Source organism: Coturnix japonica, chromosome 23, assembly GCF_054131305.1.
Source record: "Coturnix japonica strain WE chromosome 23, WE-NBRP24, whole genome shotgun sequence".
Lineage (NCBI taxonomy): Eukaryota > Metazoa > Chordata > Aves > Galliformes > Phasianidae > Coturnix > Coturnix japonica.
In genome coordinates this window covers 2318225-2343569 of record NC_140685.1, presented here as the reverse complement: position 1 = coordinate 2343569, position 25345 = coordinate 2318225, and the positions used below count along the sequence as shown (strand labels likewise).

The window sequence follows — 25345 nt, the reverse complement described above, 5'->3', positions numbered from 1 at the left end:
TGTTGTCCATTTGCTGCCTGCAGGAGGGGCGGCCCCATCACCTTTTCCTCCAGCCGATCCGGGAGGCGCCAGCTGCACATCGAAGGGGCCTCCCTGGAGCTCTCGGATGACGACGCGGAGAGCAAAGGCAGCGATGTGAACGAAGCGCAGCCCAGCCCTGCAGAGTAGAGCCCCACACACCGTTTGCATGCAGAGACCTTTACACAACAGTCGGCAGAGCGAGGAGGACTTTCCTGACCACCAGACTGCCTTGTGGCCCTAAATCTGCCTTACTAAACGTCGGCATGCTACAAGGTTACTTACCATAGGTCAACTATGTCTTAAGGCTCTCCAGCCTCACCATACTGTACCCTGCTTCAGATATAGGTACAACCCCTATTATATTTTGTTTTTTTTTTTTTACATATAGTAACAAAATGGGATCGTCTCTGTTTCAGTGCATCTATTTTCCAGACACTCACTGTAAAGCCATTTTATAAAGCATCATGTGAAGGATGAAACTTGGTTAACAAACCCCCCTCACACAAAACTTCATTCCCAGAGGGTAGGTGGTTGGGACAGCCCCGTTGTCATGGCTCAGCATGCTTTGTACAGACAAACATCCTTCCATTTCTTCTGTGCTCTGGCAGCCCCTGGCTGTGCTGAGCCCGTTGGATCATTGAAGACCAAACTGTACCCTCATCTTTCTTTTCTCCTAACTGTTGTGATCGACACACAATCTGTGAGTGAACTGCAAAGAGCCTCGGGAAGCGTTAGGGGGAAACGTAGGGATGAGTGAGTAGTGTCCATCCTTTAACCCTCAGAACCATTTTGGAGTGTTCTCAGCACCCGCTCCATCCATTAATGTCATGCAGTACAGGCCAGCAGCGTCATCGTTCCTCTGTGTACAGTACTTTGCAGCTGTAGCATCCTGCTCTTCCCACGCCCGACAGGTCTGTATATACATAGTAAGGTTAGAACGATGTGAACACCAGTGGAAAACAAGCGTCCAGCACAGGCACAGTAACTTATTGACGTCAGGCTGAGCGCTCTTCAGGACGGTGGCCGTGCTCGCAGCGCTGCGCAGGGGGATGCTGCCTGCCTGCAGTTAACATGCCAGTGGATGTGAATCCTTTTCTCGTCGTCGTTGTTGTTGGTTTTGATTTGAGCAGTATTACAGCGGTAGTTAGCCTTCCTTTTGTTTAAATAGCTGAAAAACTGACATTACAGAAAGTGCCTTAGACACTACAGTACTAAGACAATGTTACATAATATAATTTGCCTATATAACGATGATTTAATGTATTAATTTTGACTGTGCTTCATATCATGTACCTCTCTAGTCCAAGTGGTATTATGGCTATTAGTGACAATGAATCAGTGTTAATAGGAACCTTCCTCTGCCACGCGCTCCAACAAAAAGATACGGATTTCCTTCTTTTGGTTCAAAGCTTTAACATCCGTCGCAAAGGTTTTGTTGTGTGTTTGGGTATTTTTAATCAAACTGGCTGTTGACCACCAGGCATCTGACTGCAAAGATCTTGTTTTCTTGTATACCCATATTTCTAGACAATGATTTTTGTAAGACAATAAATTTATTCATTATAGCTGTGGCCGCCTGCTCTGTTTACTTACAGGAAGAGCTACTTCTTGAGGCTGGCATAGACCTTAATAAATGAGAAATGGCTGGAAGCTGACTGCTCCCTTCTTAGTGTTTTGGTTTTCTCTTTTGCTCTTTTCTACCTCCATGCAGTGTGAAGCATTGGGTGAGGGCTGAGCCTTAGAACTTCACTGGTAGCGCTGCTCCACATTACGGAGGGGTCTCGAACCTCTGCCTGCTTCCCATCCTATATTTATCAGCATCTGGACTCTCCTGGGAGCAGGGAAAGCTGGTGGTCTTGTGTCCAGCAGTGCTGGCAGCAGGGAAGGTGGGAGCTCAGTGCTGCAGCTGAGGGTGGTGGAGGTGGGAGCTGTGCTCAGGGGTCGGGGGCAGCTGACTGCAATGCAGGTAATCCTGTCCACATACAGCCCATCTCCCAGGAAGGAGCTGCCGTGGGTTGGTGGGTGCCTCTGCTTTGGCATCAGCTGACAATGACGTATTTCCATGGGGTGCCGCGCTGCAGGGCAGCAGCAGGATGGCTGTGCTGTGATCCTGGGTCATGAGTGAGATGGGGCCACAAGCACCTGGGGAGGGCTGAGCGGCAGCACAGGGCTCTGCTGCTGGGGGAACGTGGGGTACCAACAGCCCAGACAGCATCTCCTGCAGCTGGAGACCTTCACCAGGACACAGAGCAGATTCCTGCCCCAACACCATGTGCATAGTCAAGATAAGGGGCAGGAGCTGCAGAGCAGCGCATCCCTCCACACCCTGCTGAGCCAAACACACACAGGCAGCGCTGCCTCTCCTGCACAATGCACCTGTGCCACATGAAAAGAACTTTATTTCTGGAATATTACTCTCAGGTTTTGTTGGGGTTTTTTGTTTTGTCTTTAAACCACATTATGTCGTGTGACCGTGGTGGGGTGGTACACTGTCCTATTGAAACATGCCATATAGACTTTGAATAAATAAAGCTACAAAGCCCAAGTTAAGTTATGTACAAAGATCTTAGGCAAAGAGAATATGTTTACAAACCTATGTACAATAAAACAAATGTAAACAGTCAAATGCAGCAGAGGATGCACAGGAAAGGAGGACCATAAGGGCCCTAAGAGCAAAGGGGGAACATCCCCACCTCTGTTCTGCTGGGACCGATGGTTTCTCTCAGCGCTTGTAAATAAACCAATGTACAGCTGCAGAGCCAATGGAACACGATGGACCAAACTGGGAAGGAAGGGCTTTTTTTTTTCCCTCAGAGCCCCATGGGGTGTGTTGGTTCACATCAAAACCCACCAACTCTGAGGCACAGAGAACTCACATAAATGCATCGCTTGAAAGACCCACAAGGTACATCACAGTCGCCCAAAACTGTCACAGAAGCCTGCAGGTGACACTGAAATCCGGTCCTATATTACAGAGCTGAACATGGGGCCAATGGATACGGGGTCCTGGGATGGGGCAGTTCATCTGCACTGCAGCCTATGGGCTGAGCAGCTTCCTAAAGAGCTGATGTCTGGTTTAGAGCTGGGGGGGCAGAAGTGTCACTAAGAAGGAGGGCAGAGTGCTGGGACAGGGGGGTGGTTCAGGCACATGGGAAGCAGATGCTGCAGGCCCTGTGCCAAGGGAGGAGGCTCCAGCCAAGCTCAGCCCAGGGCTGCTGAGGGCACTGGTGCTCACTGATGTGTGCTGGGCCTACAGGAACCTTCCCCAACTTGCTGCCATCCTGTCCCTGGCTCCCCCTTGTCCCCCCCACCAAGCAGCAGCTCTACACCCATCTGCTGGGCTGGGGAAGGGCCTTATGGACACAGCCAGCTGCTCACCTGTCTAGCAGTGATCTCTGTGCTGCATTAACTCACACCCCAGCAACCACTCCTGCTCCCAGCCTCACCCTGTGTGTCTCGAGAGGTTAAAGCCCCATGGGGAGGACAGCAGCTGGTTGGCTTAAACATCAGGATGTGAGAAGAGGCAGGCAGAGCTGTAGCCTTCAAGAAAAGCCACAAATGTTTTTGTCACGCCAAACCTAACTGAGAGAAGAGATGCAGTGACAGGTCAAGCAGCACCTGGCTGAGGTTCTGCATCCCCTGGAACAGAGCACTATGTGTCAGCTTGTGCAGCACACATGGTATGGGGCCACAGAGCACACCCACTACAGTTTATACTCTAGTAACAGGACATGAAAGGCTGCAAGCACGGGCTCTCCTCTAGCAGCACGGGCACTGCTGCACCCCATGGTGCAGGTCCTGTTCCCACGGGGCAGGGAGGGGGAGGAAACCAAAGCACTTCTCTTGCTGGGCCGAGAAAAGCGTCCGTAAGTCCAAGCACAAGCTGGCGCTGACTCATACGCTCAGGGGGAGCATGCCCGGTGCTGAGGAAGGTCTGGAGGCTCCCAGTCCTGCAGTCCCTTGGTCAAAGCCGTTTACTGCCCTGAGAAGCAACAAGAGACAGACAGGTCAGTGCCAGGCCACCCTGGGGGCTGAGCCCAACCCCTCCAACCCAAGACCTCCCTGCTGCACACACACCCCCAAAGCACACAGTGATAGGGACAGGGCCGTGCTGACTGCAGTGGCTGCACAGAGGACAAGGGGCTACGGCCTTGGGAGAGGCACAGCCAAAGGCAGCACAGCTGCTACCCAGGCCTGCTCCCCATGTCTTTACCATCTGCTCCCAGCCTACAGACCCCAGGCAGCCCTCAGGATACAGCCAGGCAAAGCTGGCTCCCTTCAAGTCCAACTGCTCATCCCAGGTAGAGACACATGGTGATCCCAGCACAGTGAATGGGAGGCATCTGTCTGTTCACCTGCACACACTCACACTGCTGCAGTGCAACCACGCAATGGAGGAATGGGCTCAGTGAGAACAGGCAGCATATGTTAAAGCACAGCAGAGCTGGGGGCGCAGAGGGGCTCCGGGGCCCTCCAGCCCTGCCCCAAACCTCCCTACTGAGCCCCTGAACCCACAGCCTTGACCAAGCTGCAAAGCTGCTCTCAGCCATGAGGACACACAGCCCGGGGAGCAGCACGTGTGTGTGACAGCTTTCCGCAGCCTCTGCCCTGTCTGGGCTTTGACAGATCTTCTGCAATTAAGCTCAGCACACTGCGCCTAAGCTCACCATCTGCTGCTTGCCATCAGCCCAGCCTTGATAAGGAGATGCAGTTACCTCTCAACAGGGCAGCACACCCACCCAACTGCTGCCCCACTGCTCCTTGTGCTCGGCAATTACAGCACTGTTCCAGAGGAGCAGGTGAAGAACCTGAATGCTTGCTGGCAAGGTTGCCTTCCCATGGTAACACAGGACTCACTGCTGCAAGGCCCTCCCCACCCCCCAGCAAAGCCTGTCACACCCCACATGGGGCTGCGTGGATGAAACCTTTGCCACCTCCTTTCCTGTTAAGGCTGAAATTTCAACTGACTGAGATACGATCTCCGATGCGTTTCAGAGGCAGGTGCCTCCATGACTGCGTGCAGCAAGAGGCTGCTGGAAGAGTCTTAGAGCAGATGTACTCTGCTATTTTCACACGAATGAAGGGGCAGGAAGCCAAGCCGGTCCCAACATGACGCTGCAAATGAGTTATCAGGTAGGAAGCAGCTCTGCCAAGTAGCACAGGGGAGGAAGAAAAAAATAAATGGGATTAAAATGCGGTGGTTTGTTTCCTTTGGAAGAGAAAAGAGACATTTCAAGGCAGGGACGGCAGAGTTTCAGCTTTAAGGGATGTAACTCCTTTCAGCTCCTGCGCCGATGCCCATTCAGCAGCATGGATGCCCTTCTCTGCATCCCAGAGGAATATAATCAAAGCCAGAGGCCACGAAGCACTCAGGCCCTCTGCACAGATGCCACACAGATGTGGCAGGGCCCAGATTAAGCCACCAGAGTCACAAACAATTTTATGAAGCCCAAGACAAAAAAGGAAAAGGAGCCATCACTGAGCGGGGCACAGCAGGACAAGGAACACTCACACTGCTTGCCTGGATTCATCCTTGGTGCAGAAACGAAGACAAAGCAGCAGCCCTGATTTGCAGAAAGCAACTGCTATGGTGTGTCCATCAGGGCCAGCGGCTCAGACTGATCCCAAGCCAACAGTCCCTGCTGGAAACATCCCCTGCAGCAGCTCCTGCTGGGTGTTTCTGACTGCTGTCCTGACCACGGCAGAAACTCTGTGCCCATTTCCAGCTGCTCTCTGCCCCGTGATTGCTCCAGACGGATCTTTACTCATTAATCTGTATTTTGTCCTTAGCACAAAGTCTCTGAGGCTCCCTCAACTCTAAGCATCAAACAGAACCTCAACAGAAGACTGTCCTGGAGCTGAATAACCCAGCCTGGCACACACAGCAGGGAACAGCCATCCCTGCTCCCTCCAGAGACAGGCCAACATCCAGCACAGCGCTGAAGGAGAAACACAGCCAAAGGGCAAACTCACTTTGGGATTAGCTGAGGTACAGCAGCAATGCTTCACCCCATATCTCTGATACATCCAATTCCATCAGAAACATGCATATATTTGAAGAGTTATTAAACTAAGAAAGCAAGCAGCTCAGTCTTACACCTGGAACTGGTCACAGCACCAGAGAAACTCATCTAAAGCAAAAAGAGAGAGAGAGATTATAGCCTCAGGCTTCAATCATTACCTATTAGTTTGTAATGCTGTGAGAACTACCTCATGCAGTTAGCATACCCACCAACTCTGCATCTCCAAGCACCACAGTTAAAATGCATGCAGCTTATCATTGCAAATGAATTCATTTACCCATGACCAAGGTGGGGAATATCACCTTTTCACGCCTAGTGGAGAAAAAGTGAAACAGTTTATGCACACAGTAAAGACATTCTTGAGCATAGCCCTGAGCTCAGACAAAGGACGAAGTGTTTGACTGAACCTCACCTGGCTGCTGCTCCCTAAGATCTGCACAAGGATGCTGTGCAGTGCAGACGGGGATCCTAGGTGCAATGACTGCCACAATGCCTACACACATGGTGGGAATATACCAGCAATGTGCAAGCAGAGGCATTTCTCACATTTAACTGCAATGACTGATGTTCAAGAAAGCAGGAAGAGAAGCAAGGGAGATGTGAGCAAGGAGGTTGTGCCCCAAGGAACAAACACCTCATCTTGGCTTGCTGTGGATCAGCTGTCACAGTGCCTCTATGGCACCCAGCAAAGTCAGAGCCATTTTATTCCCCAAGTGGATCAAAGTCCCTAACAGCTAATAGCAATTATTACTGCAAAAAAAACACATTTCCATCAGAGAACATCCCTCAGGTGCTGTTCTGCCAGGCCTTGGGGTGCACAGAGAATCACTGCATTCCTATAGAAACCAGTCTATAGGAAAACGATCTTGTACCAGACTTGGTAAAGCATAACATAAAACCAAAACCCAACACAGTATTTAGTTACTTCCTGACTCTTCCAAGTCAGGTAGCATGCTGACTTGCTACCTGTCAGCAAAGCTCATGTGCAAGCCCAGCTGTTCTCCAAACCTCCCCTCAACTGACACTGAGCTACCTGCTCCTACCCTGGCTCCTGCACCTTTCTCAGCTACCTGCCCAGCTCTGCTCAGCAAGCACAGAGCAGGTGTTTGTTGAGAGACAGAGGCCCAAACACTTTTAGCAACAAAAAGGCAGAGAAAGGAAAGCAAATGGAACTGTAATGACATGGCTGGATTACCTCTGGCACAATCCCACCACCCAACAACTGGCTGTTCATAAGGCAGCGGCTGCAGATTGGACCGGGTCTATGAGCTGTGGCTGTTTCAGGCTCCAGCGACAGTTTGGGGCAGGGAAGAGAGTACAGGGGCTGGAGAGAAAGGAGAAGAGGGGAGAAGAAAGGGCACAGCTCGGCTCAGCCCTATGCCCAACTGCTACGATGCACACAGCTCACTGATGGGAGGGCTCTGCTCAGCTCTCATGTGCAGACGAAGCAGGTTTACATGGCAGACGTGAAGATGTGTGTGCAGCACAACACTGCACCCAGCCCTGGGCCATGAGGAAGGCAGAGCAGGGCAGCTGTGAGGGGTGAGCTGCTGATCCCACTGCTGAGGAAGTTCTCTATCAAGGGGACACGTTTCTAAGCCTTTTTCAGCTACGGCCTGCCCTGAACTGCAGGCAGCCAGCCCAGATAACAAGAGTGATGACAGTCTAGGTAATTAGAAGCGACTCCCATCCCACACAGCAATCAGCTTATTACCATACCACAATTCACTTTAGCCATGCTGCCTCCTAAGAACAGTTCTAATCCCTCCCCCAGCACTGCTCTGACAGCCTGCACATGAAATGAAGCCCACATTGCCACCATCACTGCTGTGGTGATGCACAGACCCTGGTCAGCCTCCCAGTATGCAGCCAACCTCCAAGTCTGTCCCATTCACACGTGATGCTGACCTTGCTAATTATGTGAATGCTCCCTTTCCAAAAGCAAGAAATAACAGGAGCTCTGAAAGTTCTTGCCAGTTTTTAAGATGCAACATGCCCTGCTACCCACATAGCAACATGATTCAGCTCACACAAGGAGGATTCCAGAAACCCAGCCTGTCTGCTCTCTATGTGGCACTGTTTAAGTTGTTTAAAGCTCTAAATAAATTCTGTTTTGAGGATATGCTGAATATCAGCATTAAAGCTGCTCTGGCTTGAAGTCTGATAGTGAAGACTACCACCAGCAGAGAGCACGGAAGGTGTTTTCACAGTGACACTGAGCACAGGTTTCCCTATTGCTGGGTAACACTGGAGGAAAGCTTGGCTGTGCACCCTGCTCCTCAGGGCTGCTCATACAACCACAGGGCTCTGAGCTATGAAGGACTGTGGGAAAATCCTCCTGCTGAACCACTTCCCCATGTCAGCGAGAAATCTCCAACTACAAGCAAGTCACACGAGAGACACAGGGTGGTCCTTCCTGTAAAAGCAGCTTCAGACATTATGGCTGACACACAGCAGGACAGTACAGGACAGCTGCCCCTTCTATCACCAAGGATTACACAGTTAATAACATTTTCACTGATAGCAGGGAGGAGTGGAGCAAAGAGGGCACTGCTCTCCAAGGGAGCACGTGCTGCCCCATACTTACAGCTCTTACTAAGGGAACCTCCAGCACTGCAGATCAGGCACTCCCCACACACAAATGCACCAACATCTATGGCAACCCCACCACTGTCTGCATGAGAACCTTCTGAAGGGCATGAATCACTGCACCAGAAGGTTTATGCAGCCACCAAGAGCTGAGGCAGCAGAGGGGCAGCACAGGCAATGACATCCCACCAGCTGAGAGGTCAAACACTTGTTTTCCTCTTTGCTTTACAGAAGCCTGCAGTGGAATGCTGCTTCTCTGTCCCCTTGAGAACCTGGCTCCACAGATTATTTGTCTTACTGGACACAAAGCTGTGGTGGGCTAAAAACAAGCCAAGGAAAACTTCTGCTTCACACAGCATCCTAAAACACCAAACACCCCCCCCACCACCACCCTCAGTGTACAAACACATACCTACTTACCCTTTGTCAAAGAAAGAAGTATGCCCTGGATGAGGGTACTTGGTGCCATTGCTGTTCATCATGCTGCTGTTAGCATTCCCTGAAATGTAGGATTTCCGTGATGCCTGGTCCTTTGCAAAATTCCTGCAAGCAGCTAATTTGGATTCTAAGGCCTGTGAAAGGGAAAGAGGTGGAAGGAGGGAGAAGAGGGATTTTATTTTCTTTTAGAGAAAATATTTTGCTGCTCCAGTTCAAGCTTCAGCATGACCAGAGATCACTATGATCAGAACCCCACATTGCGATCATCTTTGGCAAAAACTGAGCTAAATGGGAACAAAGCTGTTGTTTTCTCAAATGAGAACCACGTAATGAGATGCTAATGCTCAGTAACTTCTGCTGATCCACCCTGCTAAGCTTTAGAAGAGGTGCTACAGACACAGCATAAGAGGGAAACAAAGGCAGCTAAGTCTGTCTCCAAGGTTTCTACTTCATTTCTACTACATCCAGCAAGCCCGACCAGTTCTTTTTCTCCTATACAAGGTAGGAGACTTGCCTCATCCACTGACTCCTAGCAGGGTGGACACCAAAACCCCAATTCTCTCCTGTGGTTTGAGCTGTGCCATGTAGCTCGCTGTCTCACATGCCAGCCAGAAAGCTGAAGGGAACATCGTGGAGAGAAAGGGAGCCCAAAGCACAAGACAAGGCATCCTACAGGTAAGGCAACCCAGAGAAATCCTGCACATCCTATAATTATTACTAAATAAATGCATGAGCTGGAATTTTGCATTACTGGCTGCGTGTGTTTAAGAATAGGCTGGGAAAGAAGCATGCTTATTTGGCATTTCCTGTCCTCACAGAGCAATCACATGGGATGTCATTAAGCTCCCTAAATCCCCTACAGACTCTTACTCACAATGATCCCATTTTAAACATGCCACTCTGTAACCCTGCGCCGTCCTGCTGCCCTTTCAACCCAGCCTTGATGAGCTCACCAGCTCCAAATACAAGCAATGATCTGATTTTTAATGTCAAATTTGGCTAAAACAACCATATTCACGTCAGCTATTTCTGTTCTCAGTGCTAACCACACAGGATAGAGGAAAGCCAGCCCTGGAGGCTAGACACCAAGGCTGCCCATGCTTCCAAACACTACCCAAGGAGGCAAGTAAACAAGCTTCTCATAACTCATGTCTTCATTCAGCTGGAAAGCTTGCCATGCTAAGCAACACTGCAACAGATGTCGAAACCACTTCTTCCCTGCTCACGGTTGTAATCCCTTTAGAGGCTCACACATTTCACTTCCCAATCAACTACAGATGGGAACACTTGGCTTTCCCCTGATTTCTTTTTTCACTTTCTTACCAAAGGGTTGTTTTACTTTATGTAAACAACTCATTTAAGTTCTCAGTAATCTCTGCAGACCTCCTCAGAGACTCCAGCGGTCTGATATCAGCTCACCTTCCATGACATAACACGACTGTGCAGTGAGTACTAAGGCTGAGGCTCAGCTCTGAGTCCCGCCTTCATGTGAAATATGAACAAGCATCTGCTAACGTGCACCAAAAAAAGTCTTTACGCCAAATAAGGATTTTATCTCTAAAAGTTGGCATCAGAACCGTAGCAACCTGCTCCATCAATCAAGATTATTAAAAAACAAGCGTTATCACATCCCAAACACCAAATGTGGACTCTCTTAAATAAGAGAGACACCTTACAAACTAATTCAGCACAAGCCAAGGCCTTTTCATCCCATATGTGGATGAACACACCACTGTGTGCTCAGAACTGGGGATAGTTCAGTACAGAGCACTCACCCCCACTTTCCGTAAGAGATCTCCCACGATGTTGAGTGCAGATATTCTAGCTGAAGGAGTAAGAGGGCTTGTACCAAATCCATTTGGTATAGCTGCAAACAAACACACTTTGTTATACATGTCACTCCTCCACTGTTAAATGTATATTTTTAATCACTTTTACATGGAGATAAATCTAAAATCTTACTGCAGACTCTTTGCACCAACAGTGACACAGGCTGCACAATCACTGGCCACAGAGAGAAGAAAAAGCTTAATTCCTGCCCACTACCCTCCTCCCCATTAGGTACCCAGGCAGAGTTCATGCACTCTCCATCTGCATAGCTACTGCCTGCAATCTATCTAATCCAACCAGAGCTTTCTCTGGAATCTACTTTAATTTAAAATAAATAAATAAATGTTTTAATCCTTGTGATTGACCTGAGCCTTCCAGATGGGAAGAGGACTAGGCTAATATCCCACAGCTTCCTGAGAGAACAGCACCCCCGAAAGCACATGGTAACAAAGACAGCCCAGACTGTCAGCACTGCTACCCACTATTTACCCACCAGTGAAATATTAGTCACAGCATTTCTCTGCAATCCCAAATAAATTCTACTGCAGTCATCTACTGCGGAGTGCAATCCTCGCCCCTACAAAGCAGTAGCTAAGCTTCACTCTTTCCCTTCCATAGTATTAACTAATTATACTCATTAAACAGGTCTGACACTGCTCCAGTATTCCAGCACATGCTATGTAGGGATCCACATGTACCCTGTATTTACTTCAAGTCAGATTCAGACCAGGCCCTTGTTAGTAATTTTTTGACAAGCAGAAAGTACTCCCAACCAGCCAGGCACGGTTTGCAGGAGTTGTACCTTTTGGGGAAGGAAAACTATTTTCAGATCCTTTTCCAACAGGTGTAGCTGGCAAGGAGAGAGAAGCCTGGACAGCTGAATCCATCTTTTCACAGTCTAGAGTTGGAGAACTCGGCGCAGACTTGCGGGTGACTTCCTGCTGCCTTTCCCGTACTGCCAGCTCCTGCCGCAGGTCTGAGTGTGCAAGATAAAACACACATTGGATTAGTGACAGACTTCTCCAGCATTCTGTTCATTTATATAGAAGAGAATACTTGGCAATAATCAGTGATTCACTGTTGCTGGCTCCCTGCAGCAGCAAAAGACTATCTCAAATACCATCAGTGCTAGATGGAAAGAGAGCCACATTCTGCTGGCCCAGAGAGCTGTGTACACCCAGAAAGTGAGGCAGGTGACCTGGCCTCAGCATTCCTCCCTACTTGTAGTTTGAGTTCCATGGAAAGTGTGTTGCAGAAAAATGCAGCCAGTCACGAATGCCTACTAACTGCATTCAGCTGGGAGGTTAAGGAAACACGTTAATGACCTGATCTTGTGATCTTGGGATCCCACACTGCCCTTCCAGTTTAATAATCTGCAGGATTGCACACTAGCCAAATATTGTGAAGGGATGCTGTTTCTTGATTCATCAAGATGAGAACAAGCAGACTAAAGAGCTCCATAGCCCAAATGACAGCGAGAGAGAAGGGAAATCAGGAAACCAGTGTTTTATTTCCACTGTCTCTCTGGACTGCCTTGTATTACTACCTTGCTACCTCCCACTTCCATACAGATTTGCTATAAGGAACATACAGCACAATTCAGTCATGGATCTGTAAAGTCTCTAGAGTGCCCAGAGGCAAGTAATAATACATTACGTGGTTGGCTTTTTTTTGTTTTCTTTTGTTTCCTTTTCAGGCACAGCCTAAGAAGGTCCTTTTTAGGTCCTTGCCTTCACTGAGGAACTGTTTCCAAAGAAACAGTTTGGAAAGAATTCTGAAAAACACTGATTTCTAACCTGCTGTGACAGCACACTAACAAGCACACTGCCCCACCAGAGAAATCACACTCCCTAACCACTATAATAAAGTTTCCCCCATGTACTCAACATGAAACCTCTCAGGGAATTCCCAACTCTTACAGCACTGAGGATTATCTGAAGCATCTCTGATGCCACGGGTCTAACCACAGCCTTTATGGGCATATCTTAAAGAAGTCAGGCAAATTCCAACAGGATTAGAAGGTAACAGCAGGTAGTATTTTTAAAGATGGTTATTTACCATTTAGCATGCGTTTCCCTGTTATTTCCTGTACTTTCCCTGTGCCTTGTGGCACAAAGCCATGGAGAGGGAACTTTTGGAACACAGCTTTCAGCTCTACTAAACCTGCAGAAAGCACTACTTTCCTACTCACCTTGGTTAAAAATCCTGACAGAGTCTGACACTAACTTTACCCAACATGAGGAATTTTTCCCTCTTAGATTCAGACATACAAAGAACACAGAACATACTATTTATTAGCAGGTAAATTCCAACGCTTCTATTACACATCCAGTTTCAATCTCATTGAGTGAGGCTTTTTATAAACATGAGCTCTGGTTGCTTCATGTCTCTGTTAGTAAGCCAATAACATACAAAGACAGAACTAATCAAGCAAGCCATACCTCTGGCTTCATCCTTTAATCTCTGTACAGAAACTAGCAATGATTCCTTGTCATCCAGTTCACTTTCCAAGAATGCATTTCTCTCAATAGCCTGGTTCAGCCTTTGTTCAAAGTCTTCCAACGAAACTATTGTTGCCCTAGAAATAAAATCCAGAATATTAGGTTCTTCAGCTCAGCTGACTTAAAAGCGTATTCAAATACATAACAGAGGAAAAATGTTAGCGGGATCTACATTCAAGTTAGTCACTTGAAAGCGATGGAAATGCTTCTTAGAAAGGACCAGAACTCCAAAGAAGGGAGTGAGATGAAAAGAACATGATAGCATCTAGCTCTCCAAGACATACCAAATAGCTGGGACAAAGCCTGTCTGGCACACTCAGCTCCATTTTCCCCAAGTCATTCTCCAAAGTCATGTATTTCATGTACCAGCTCTGGAGAAACAGGCAGCAGCCCACAGAAAGAAGGGTACTGGGATATTTGTTCCATGATTTCAGTGAGACAACTTATGTGTGTCAAAAGTTAGTCATGAGGTTAAGAGTGCTCTGGAAACAAGGCCTCAGCTCTTAGATGTTATTGCCAAATAGCCAGAGGCTCATTCCTGGTCCCACTGAATCAGTGGCAAAATTCCCATTCAGCAGAACGGAAGCATGATCTACTCCAAAAATGGGCGTTTCTTGCAGCAGCCTGTTCATTTTCTGCACTTACACAGACCACATTTGCTCCCCACGGTCATTAAGCTGTTATGCAAGGAAAGAGGAGACTCCTTTGGCGTGTTTAATTTAAAAGGGACTAAGTAAAGCACTAGCTTCCTACTTCAAAGGGGCTTTGAGCTACAGGGATCACAAATGTAAGAGTCACTGGGCTGGCAGTATCAAAACTAGAGCACTGGCCTCCCTTGCATGGCTCATTTCTCACAAGAACATGAAGCATTTCAGGTACCCCCCACAAGCTTTTCTTCTGCAATGCAACACTACCAGCTGATGGAGGTGAACTCCAAGGGTAAGTTGCACTTTACAAAGAATCAAGTGACTTAGGTTCTTTTTAAGATTATTTTTTGCATGCATATTTTTGTCCCCCCCCACTAAAGGAATAATAAAAACATGAATCTGAATAACACAGACAAGCTCTAGTGAATATTTAAGGAAACAAGAGTTTTGCAGCCTTCACCTCTTTGCACGTTCCAAGTCATCGTTGGCCTGCTCCAGCTCCCTGACATACTTATGAAGCTGATCTTTAATGGCCCGTGTCTGGCTCAGGTCATCCTCTAACAATGACACCTGCTTGTAGCTTTGTGCATACTGGTGCTCCAGTTTCTCCTGAAAGAAAGAAATGTCCAAAGATAAGTATCAGTAGCATCCACTCAGTGGTCAAATGGGACAAAGCAACATACTAGCTGCAGTCCACTGATCTGGGATTGCATGGCACGAACTGTAAAGGCAGAGGGAATGTACTCTGAACATCAGAAAGGAACAAAGGATACAATTACACACACTGTCCTGTGCACTGACTACTCATAATGACACAGCTGGCTGTTCAGAGATGCGCCCCCTGCACTCACAGCTGCTCTAAAGCCTAAACCATCTAGAAAACCAGAGAGAAATCAAACTGCACAGCCTCCCCTTCATGCCTCTCTCCCCTTACAATAGCCACACTGTCACAAGAACTCACCTGACACCTCCATTACCAAAAATCAGAGCCACTGAGATCTGTTACCAAAAACCTCCAGGTCCACAAACTTTCCTTTGAAAGACTGTAAGATTAATTCCAAAACATGCTTTCACCTGCTCTAATGGTACAGATAGAGGCTTATGGAAAAACTGCTGACCTTAAAAAAATAAGTACCAGCTATTGGGACTGTGTATGTGAACAGTAGTCCCAAAAACATCACTGTTGTTGGGTAAGATCCCAACTCTTGCTTTCATAAAATAATCCAAGATCACCAGAACAGGCACTTTTCAGGATCCCAAAAGAGGCAAGAACTTCTTAATGGAGAGATATTACCTAAAATTGACCTTCTGCACACACAGATCCTTATGAAAACCCTGTCTCCATAGATACAGCTATTAGGAGAAAAAAAAAAAAAAGCCAAAAAACTGCAAAGAAAGAGGACAACATGGTGGTCTGATAAAACATACTTGTGTTGTCCTCCCCGTTGCTATGCTGATGCTGCCTGTGTACATAACAAAGCCATCACTTGGCGAAGCCTGCAGAATTCAAACAGAGCAGCACAAACTCAATGACAAGTGTTTAATGATGTGAACAAGAAAAAGTCCTTGAGAAATGTCTCTGGTATGCTGCTGGCCTTATTTGGAGTACATGCCATGCTCAAGACTAGATCTTAAGCAGATGATTCCCTTTACTTCGTTTAGGTATCCAAGAACAAGAACAGACAGCCTAAAATGAAAGCCGACACATATCTGAAGGAAGAATCAATATCATTACAGATTAGACCTACCTTTAATGTTTCCACTTCATATTTCAGCCTTTGGTTATCTGCTTGTAAATCTCTATTCCTCTGCTCAGCCTGCACCAGCTGTGCTTCCAACTCAGCTTCTAGTTCTCTGCTTCCCTCCTGAAATTCAGCCAGCTCTTCACGAGCTTCCTGGAAGCTGTAAGGAGATTTCATCAGTTCAAAATGCAGCTTCTCTCAAGCACAAAGTTCACCGCTCTATGGAAATAATTAGGTGAAAAAGCACCAAGAGTTTTAAAGTACTTAACCAGGGACCTCTACAGGGAAAGTAAAAACTGGGGGAAACAGAGAAACTGCATTGTTTACCTACAAATGGAAATTCAGCCCTTTATATCAAATAACTCTATTCAATACACATGCAAATACAACCTATATCAAGGCTATTTCCAGGATTCCTGCAAGTCTGACACTTGGTACCCCACTAGCCTTCACTCTAGCAGCCTTGAGGGAGTCACTAAGTAAAGCTTTTAACCTGCTTTAGGCAAAAACCAGCACAGAACAATAGTCACTGCGTCTCAGCACTACCTGGAAATATAAGTTTGCTGGAAAGCATTAAGGTTTGGATCTCAGGGTTACTAAGTGCTTTGGTAGGAAGCCAGCATTTACCCCCCTTATGCCACTGCAAGGTATTAAATTACTAGAAGCAGCAACTCCACATATTTCACTAATTACACTCTCATCTTTACCATACGTAATAGCTCAAAACTTTGCAACCAGCAGAGAAAACTGATGATATTTAGGAAGCTACATATTCATTGGCCTCAGAGAGACCTGACAGACTTTTCTCATACAGCTCAGGGATCTCAAATGCCCACTCTCTGTTCCCTACACACAGAAAACAGACCCAAACAAAACAACAGCTTGCACACTGGGCTCCTTGGACTTGAGAGAGGTTTAGCTGGCTTTGCTTCTATTGCACACTAACATAGAGTGCAAGTAAAGCTCTCCAAAGGCAATGAGCAGGAAACCACCAGTACTGACTCCCCTCCCCACAACAAACCACAAGCAGCACACAAGACAACAAGTTCTCTTGCCACTTTTTGTAACCAAAAAGCCTTCTGCTCCCCTTAAAAGATGGCAGAGGCAAACACAGGCAGAACTATGAGCTATAATGAATGTGCTTCAACATATTGCAGCCAGCTACCAAATAAGAAACTTCTCAGACCGAGTGCAAGAAGCCTGAGGGAACAGTAATGATACCAGGCAAACCCACAGGCAGTCTTCCTACTGCAAAACATCAAGCTAGTACTTAAGACAGCATTTTAATTATACAAACATACACATGATCATAAAAGAGCTCTTCTCCTGCTCTAACGTGCTCAGTCTTGAGTTCATGGCATAGTAACACTGAGAATGAAATACTCAGCCTGCACAAGGCTGGATCTAAAAGCTGCACCTAAAGCTGGAAATGCTGAGATTCATTTTAATACATCTAATGCTCATTTTGATTAAAGTCTAGCAGAGAAATAGATTAGGCTACATTCTCATTCATCAAGAACCAAATCCACTCTGAAAATATCCAACAGTACCTTTGTTTGTACTTCAAAGAAAGCTCTTTCCAATAGGCAGTTTCCTCTTTTGGACTTGAGAAGGTTGGAATTTCCTCACTGTCCATGTTCAATATGACCTGTAGGATGCAGACATAAGAAAACGCTTAGTATGATGAGGCAGGCAGAGTAACCCCCCACTGCTGCTGTACTTCAAAGCTGTGGCCTGTCAGGAGCAAACAGACTTGAGACTGGCCTGCAGAATGTTAATGATCCCTAACAGCCACCTCTGAGCAAAGACCAGCTGCAACATGTAACATTGTGGTCTCTAACCTCTGGAAACGCTCATGCAGCAGCCCGAAAAAGAGACCACAAATTTGGGCTGTATCATTCACTGACCATAGAAACAGCAGTTAAAGCCACTGTCTCATTTAGGACCACCAGGGGTAATGATTTACAGCTATCAAAGTTTCCACTTGGATTTGTAAAAGGTTTTTCCTACAGTGCATAGTACAAACACTGTTCACTATGACTGCACACGAGAGCACCCCACACACCAGACCTCAGATGTTACTGAAGATGACGATGAGGATGAAGCAGTGCTGGTGGTGGACCTGCACTCAGGATACACTCAGCCAGGCCCAGCTCCCAGCCCCAGGCAGCTCCATTCCATTTCCAAGCTCCCTCTTACTCACAGGTAGCCATTTTTTTTCTTCCTCTCCAGAAAACACCATTTAAAATAGATCATAAATCTCCAGAAAAGAATAAGCTGAAACTCACCTCTGTTGCAGAGGCTTTAAACAATGTTTGTACCAAGCTTGTCACAGCAGATTAATCACTGCAGATGACCTAGAAGCCTTGACTTTCACATACTGACAGTCATCAATAGCCAATGCTGTCCCTCCAGGCCTGAAAGTGTCACGCTGTCATGCCCTGCATCTCAGTGACCCACATTTGAGACACCCAGAAGTGGGACAATACGATGACAGTGCTCCCATCAGAGGGCACAGCAGCCCATCCATTCTGGCTCACGCCTAAAGCACAGCCAAACTGGCACACTGCTCTGCAGCTGCCACAACCCAGGGCATGAAACCAACCTTACCTGCAGGGTGCTCAGTACATCCAAAAACCCTCAGCTCTCTCTCTGTCTTTACTTAACTTACAGCTGTGCTGCAGTAGCACTCTGCGATGAACCAGGTCTTCATGCTGCCTGAGCCAACTGACCATGACTCCTTTTCTACACGGCCCTGAGCTGAGAATAAAACAATAGGAGGCACCACCATTCCCCCCAGCACCACAGTCCTGCTGTATCTCTTCAGATGAAAATCTCTTGGGGTGTATGTGCTTCAGTTATTGCACCTGTTACCAAGGCAGTTTAATGACAACAGGAACAAATCAGCTGTGTTTACAGTGGATGCAGAGCCCATGAATCACCTCCCGAGCTGCCAGTGTCTCACAGGCTGATGCATGAAGGCAGGCAGACATCTGCTGAGGCTCAGGCACACGTCAAGCAGCTCCTGAACTGCTATGCAGATCTATGGGTTGAGGAAGAGGTGAGCAGTTGATTACTGCTGCGTGCTGTCCATACAGCAGTCCCACAATAATCACATTGAAACCGCCTCAGCAGAAGTCACAAGGCTCTTGGCTCTCAGCTGACACTCTCAAGTCAGCCAGAATCACTTTTTCACCTCATTAAATGAAGCATCGCATTGAACAGGGTCAGCTCCACAGCTGTGTCTAAAGGTAAACAACCAGGGAACCACCCATCAGCTGAATTCAGAGAAAAGTCAGTACGAGGAAGTACCTTACATCATTTCCTAGAAGCAGCCACGATAACGTGTGTCTGGGTCCAAGACTCCTTCCTGTCTGCTTGCACAAGACACACCCTTGGAACCAACACCCTGCAAGCAGCAGCCAGCAGTGCTGGGACCCCCATGTTCATCAGAGCCCCACTCTTCCTCCAAAGCCACCCCCCAGAGGGACAGAGTAGACCTGCCATAGGCAGTGCCCCAGCCTTGTCCATCTCATCATACAGCAACAGCTCACAGCTCCCCACGCTCCGTGTTTTCCATCACACCTAATGCTGCCACCACTGAGTTTTGATCCACCAACCTCACTACAGAAACACCTCCATCTGATGCTCATGCCAACATGCCAGCTAAGCACTCCTGCAGACAAGCTTTTACTGTCTGTCTTCTCTCCCATGCCTGGGGACAAGAGAAAGATGAGAGTACACTCACACCATCCACAGCTGGTCAGAGCCATAATACTGCTTTGCGGGTTAGGAGACACAGACAGCTCCCAACCTGCACCTTTCCCTTCTGCCATCCGTTGCCTGTTCCCCCCACTAATGGTGGGACAAAAAGCAGCTCCACAGCACTAAGAGAATCTAACACAACCCTGACCATGCGTGGGACAGTGGATGCCCACGGCATGCCAAGAGCTGGATACAAAGCGCCGTGCTGTAGCGCACTGTTGGCTGCACTGGCTGCAGGCATTGTGCAGAGCTGAGCCCAGCACAAGCCCTTCCCATTCAGAAGCTCCTCTGCATACGTGGCATTTGCAGAATCGGGCCTTTGACAAACAACACTGGGGCTTTCAGGAGCAGACAAGACAATGCAGCAGCGTCTTCCAGGGAAAATGAGAGCAGGCTCATGTGGATGCCCACTCAGAATTCATTACAACACAGCTTAGCATTCACTCAGCACCCTGGGAAAACTCAGTTACACGGGCAGAACTCCAGATCCGAGCAGCTCTACAACAAGAGCTATGTTCAAAATGCGATGGCTCCTTTCAGGCGCCCATTACACAGTCAGTGGGACAGAGCGACTCTGCACCTAAATTGGAACAGTATTTCCACACTATGATTGCTCCTAAAAACTGGAGCTTGTAGGTTACAAACTTCACTAAGTCGTGTTTTGGTGTTCTTATTTACTTATTTATCTGATTGTGATCTGGCTTCCTGTTCCCAAAAGCATTCTTGCAAGTGGGTCACTCAGTACTTTCCAGATCTTAAGAGACTCAAAGCCTGAATCCAACACACAGCAGAACCAGCTAAACTAACAGGTCAGCAGCATTGCCCTCGAGTGCATCAGTGAATCTTGCAGCCAACTGATATTTTCATGGAGCCACCTCTCAGCTGAGCCATTAAAACACAAGCAGGAATTATAACAGAGAACCTTAGAACAAGCTCCCCTGGCTCCCCATGTGACTGGTGATAGCTTGGATCAAATGTCCCACCAGAACACTAAGCCTGAAACACAACACGATGCTCAAATGTGACAGGCCACAGTGCTGGCACCACCACAGCCACAGTTCTTTTTGCTGACCGACAGAGGTAATACAAATGTCAGCTGACCTTTGGAATGAACCAAATAACTGCCTGCAATGGGACTTGATAAGAGACCCTGTCAGAGTCACATCTGGCCTTCAGTTCTCAATATAACGACTCGTGCTGGTTGTCAGAGTCCCCAAAGTGGGGAAGTGCCATGTCATAGCTGCAGTGCTCCCCGTGCCATAGGGAATGATGCTGCCATCACCCACAGTGTGACACAGAGCAGGACGCAGTGCCAGCACAAGGCTGGCCAAACCCACATTATCTGCCTCTGCAGACACAAGCCTGAAGAAAACCTGTTCCTACCATTCCTCACCTCCCCAGCCCACAAGACCCAACAGGAAAACCTCAACCCCATTAAAATCTGGATTTTATTATTATTATTTTCAATCAAAGAGTGATGTGTCGTCTTTCATTTATTAGCAAAGGGAAAGCAAACATTCAAAAGCAAACAAACAAACAGAAGCCACGGATTAGATTTCTCCAATCAACTTGTGCTTGTTTTTCCTCATCCTGAAATAGGAGCCAGAGGCATTTTCGTGCTGGCTTTGGAAGGCTGCCTGCTTCCATCACTGCTTCAGAAAGTGAACCTCTGTCTCTTCCTGCAATACTATTTTTGAACTGACTGTTCTCTGGTGAACCACAACAAATGCCTCCTTTGCCTCTTACAACAGCAGCACATGAGCTTTGAGGGAAAAAATAGTCTCAGAGCACAGCGTCAGCACTATGTGCCATAATAATAAATCCTGCTTTTCCCATATGGACAGCACAGCAGACAGGAGGGAACCAAACCCCACCTGCAGGAACTCTGTGCCAGGTTCAGCCTTTAAAACAGCAAGAGAGCAAACAGCTCAGCTTTATCTCAATAGCCTCCTGTGGAATCTGCCTTACTAACCTCATACAACAGGTATGGCTTGTACCACGTGGCTTAGACTTCCACACCTAGCAAATACAGGGGGCAAAAACCTACCAACCGCACACAAAGCCCAGTCAGCAAAGGCATCAGAATTCAGCACTAAAATCATTTCTTCCTTTCACAAACAACACGATTTTAAGACATCAAGACTTCTATTTGTTCCTAGGCAACGCCACCAAGGCATCCTCAAACCTGAAGGGGCTGGTACAAGGACCAGCAGCTGCAGGGATGGAGGGGAGGCCCATTGGTACATGCCAGGATCCAGGGCCACCTGCATAGGCCCCATGTGCTGTGCCCACCCTGGCTGTCTGCCTCAACTCTTTGCTGTCTTCCTCTTAAAGCCTTGAAACACTGCAGCATGACCTGCCCAGAAGCAATGACTTCATCTGAGAGCTTATGACAAGCATAGCAAAGAGCCTGTGACAAAACACTGCACGCAAGTCCCAGGAGCTTCCACATTTTCTTAGCAATTAATACCATCCCAATGAAGAAATGCCTTGAGAAGGCAGTGGCCAGAGGGCTGTGATGCTTCTGGATGCTGCACAATGACAAGAGAAAAGCACTTAATGCAGGTTTCTCCTCAGATCCATAAAATGCCTTTAAATCTCCTCAAATTGAGCAGTACCAGGGAGGGGAAAACCTTGTGTTAAAACACCCAGCACCCATGAGTCACAGGGCAGCCAAGCAGAGGGACTTAGGTCCCTTCAGCAGGCAGGTCACAAGATGAAAGTTAACAGTAATAGACCAAAGGAGTAAGAAATACTTTGTATTTCCACATGCTCACAGGAAGGAGGGGGTTTAACGCAAAAGGGGAGGAGGATACGGAGTGCACCTTCCTCTCAATACATTCTTTCCCCTCTCAACAGTGTGCAGAACAACCTGGGCTCTGCCTTGCATCACAACCACAGCCCAGCCAGGCTGAGGTGTGTGAGCAGGACAGAGTTGCTCTTCCAATATTAATAACGTAAAGAACAAACCCAAACAGACAACCACACCACTTAACCCACACCTCTCAGTTAGCTGCCACTAGCAGCCAGCACGTCTGTGCACTTGCTGCTTTGCTGACGCATCAAGTTTATATTTAAACAAATAAACATAACAGCTTCCTAGTCTTTCTTACTACTACAGGTATTGATATGTAAGCAAGAACTGACCTTGGTAAGGCCACCTACCAGCCACGAGGTCCTGGAATTTTTACGCAATATAGAATTGGCTTAAATATCCAAGTTGCATTTCCACTGTTTCACTCTGTTAATCACTTCCTTGGGCACGAAACACCAGGAGAACAAAACAAATCCCTGTCTGTGCTCCTCACCGAGTCAAGGAAGGAGCAGAGCAGCCCTGAGTCACTGAGCACGAGTGGAGAACAATGGGGCTGCGTGGGTGAGGAGAGACAGCCTCGTCAGCAGGAGATGTTAATAGGAAGTCACTCAGCTGCAAGTCCAGCTCCAGGAGCGTGCTCTGCTTGTATCAGTGTGCTGTGCCTTGTATCAGTGTGCTCTGCCTTGTATCAGAGCTCTGCCTTGTATCAGTGTGCTCATCCTTCACGTCTGCTGCAATTGGGGTCAAACTCATCAAACTGGGAGCGAGAGGCCGGGCCTGTTGGGATGGGTCCCATCGGCACAGAGCCCTGCAGGCCCTGCTGGGCACAGGGGGAGAGGGGCAGAACCTGCAGTGAACTGCTGGGAAACACCAGGTATGGATGTAGCCGTGGCACTGGCAGCAGCCAACACCACCTCAGCCAGAGCAGCAAATCAAGCTGTGGCTGTGAGATGGAAGCAAGGTGACAGCACGTTCCTTGCAATCAGCGTGATTAAGGGCGGGCGTTAATTGGCACCGCCTGAAGCCACAGTGCACGGGACACGTACGTGCTATCACAGCAGGCCATGACAGCACAGCGGGCCGTGCCAGCCCTCAGCACCACAAACAACCCCTGGGCTGCGAAGAAAGACACGGAGGAACACGGGCTGTGTCTGTGGCCGGCAGGGAAAGCGAAGAACCACACCGGGATGGACCGGGACACCCGAGACACCGCGGGGCAGCTGTGAGCCCCGGGCCGGGGCCCTCCCCACACACACAGCGCCCGTCCCAGCCCCACACACACCGTGGGGCGACCCCCCCTATAGCCGCCAGCCCCGCTCCCCCCCCTATATCCCCGCAGCCCGACCCTCCCCACCCCGCCTTGTGTTCGCCCCCGGCCCCGCCGTTACCTCAGGGCTGAGGTGGGTTGGAGCAGCGCCTCGCTCAGGGCGGTGGCCGCGCGAGCAGGGCCAGGCCGGGCCGCCACTGACAGACAGGCGTGCCAGCCAATGGAAGAACGAAAGGCTGCGCAGCCGGCCAATAGGATGCGCCGCAGGGCGGGACCTGCCCCGTTGTCACTTCGCAGCCAATCGTCGCAGGGACGCGGGGCCGCAGCCCCTCAGCGCCCATTGCGCGTTACCCACCGCGAATCGCCCCAAGCCCCAACGCACCGGCCGCTGGGCGCCGTGATATCCCCCATCCCCGAGCCCCGCCGGGCCGCCACTCGGTGGCGCAAGTGGTAGCAATGCCGCGTTGCAACACCGGAGACCCGGGTTCGAATCCCCCCTGTGGCACAAGTGGTAGCAGTGCCGCTCTGCTACTCGAATCCCGGGGGTTGGACTCGATGATCTCTACGGTCCCTTCCAACCCGCACCAGACTGTGATACTATGAGACTCACCGGAGCGCATCCCCAGCGCCGCCTGCATCGCCCGCCGGCGGAACTGCCTCATCCGGGCACCGCGGAGGGCGGGGCGGGGCCGTGACGGCACGGCGGGTGGGGCCGAGAGAGGCCGCGCCCCAATGGCTGCCTGTATGGCTTCAGCGCCCACCTCCATTGCCGCCCCGTTTGATTCCCTGCCCCCTGCAATGAACTGTCATTAGCGATGGAGGCTTGAGCGAGGGCTGTGCTGGGTCCTGGGGCACATTGGGTGCCCACCGTTCAGGTCTGGATCTGCTCTCATTCCTATCGCTCTCTGCAGCAGGTTGGATGTACACCATGGGGCTCTTGCATAGGGTGGGTGCCCACCACCCAGCTCTGGAGCAGGTAGGGTACCCAACCTTATGTTCTGGAGGGGGTTGGGTACCCAACCTTATGTTCTGGAGCAGGTAGGGTACCCAACCTTATGTTCTGGAGCAGGTAGGGTACCCAACCTTATGTTCTGGAGCAGGTAGGGTACCCAACCTTATGTTCTGGAGCAGGTAGGGTACCCAACCTTATGTTCTGGAGCAGGTAGGGTACCCAACTTTATGTTCTGGAGCAGGTAGGGTACCCAACCTTATATTCTGGAGGGGGTTGGGTGCCCACTATTCTGCTCTGGAGCAGAGCTGAGCACCCATCATTGCAATCCAGGTGCACTGAGCGGCTCAGGAGCTTGTGGAGGAGGCTGGGTGCCCATCATGGTGCTCTGGAGCAAACCCTATGCCTATAAAGCCATGTAGAAATACCACCCTGCCCATTCACACTCCTCCACCCTCTCGGTGCAGCAATCCCGATGCATCAACCCCCCTTTACAACACTCTTCCCGATGGGGCTGTGCTTCCACCAACAAAGCACAGCGGCGGGGCTGTGTTTCCCAAGACGTCTGACGTGCCCGCCTGGTTAACACCGATTTTTAAGTCAATGTTTGCTTTGAGGTGGCTCCCGGCTGCACCCCATTGTACGCTGGAGCCGTTCCCAGGCGCTCGCCCAGGGGCCAGGCATTGCGGCCGCACAAAGGAGCAGTCATTTAGCATTAGCGGCCGCACAAAGCGGCTGTGGCTGCCGTCAGATTTGTG

At 49.0% G+C, this 25345-nt stretch overlaps 2 protein-coding genes across 23 annotated transcripts in view; one reads left to right on the top strand and one right to left on the bottom strand.

Annotated features, from left to right (window-relative positions):
* Positions 1-1676, top strand: part of MYH10 (myosin heavy chain 10) — an 82137-nt gene extending 80461 nt beyond the window's left edge. For all 8 annotated transcript variants that reach the window (XM_015879768.2, XM_015879766.2, XM_015879767.2 and 5 more), the window contains one exon: positions 24-1676. In XM_015879768.2, coding sequence (XP_015735254.1) covers positions 24-168 — 145 coding nt within the window. In that variant the 3' untranslated portion in view covers positions 169-1676. The remainder of the gene's footprint in view (positions 1-23) is intronic.
* Positions 1677-2400: 724 nt separating this feature from the next.
* Positions 2401-24298, bottom strand: NDEL1 (nudE neurodevelopment protein 1 like 1). 15 transcript variants are annotated; one of them, XR_014936926.1, is made up of 11 exons: positions 24249-24298; positions 17342-17439; positions 15798-15951; positions 14510-14658; positions 13343-13479; positions 11704-11877; positions 10847-10938; positions 9054-9205; positions 7240-7368; positions 6322-6356; positions 2401-4003 (listed from the first exon to the last, which is right to left on the bottom strand). XR_014936926.1 is itself a non-coding variant. In XM_085523257.1 (11 exons), exons 3-10 carry the CDS (start codon positions 17425-17427, stop codon positions 7275-7277), a joined length of 1038 nt encoding a protein of 345 aa, XP_085379383.1. In that variant the 5' UTR covers positions 17428-17439; positions 18402-18834; positions 24249-24298; the 3' UTR covers positions 2401-4003; positions 7240-7274. The 15 variants fall into 15 exon arrangements, 14 of the variants coding, with proteins under 14 accessions (XP_085379383.1, XP_085379380.1, XP_015735257.2 ...); XM_085523257.1 differs by lacking the exon at positions 6322-6356 and adding an exon at positions 18402-18834; XM_085523254.1 differs by lacking the exon at positions 6322-6356 and adding an exon at positions 18734-18834.
* Positions 24299-25345: the final 1047 nt, after the last annotated feature.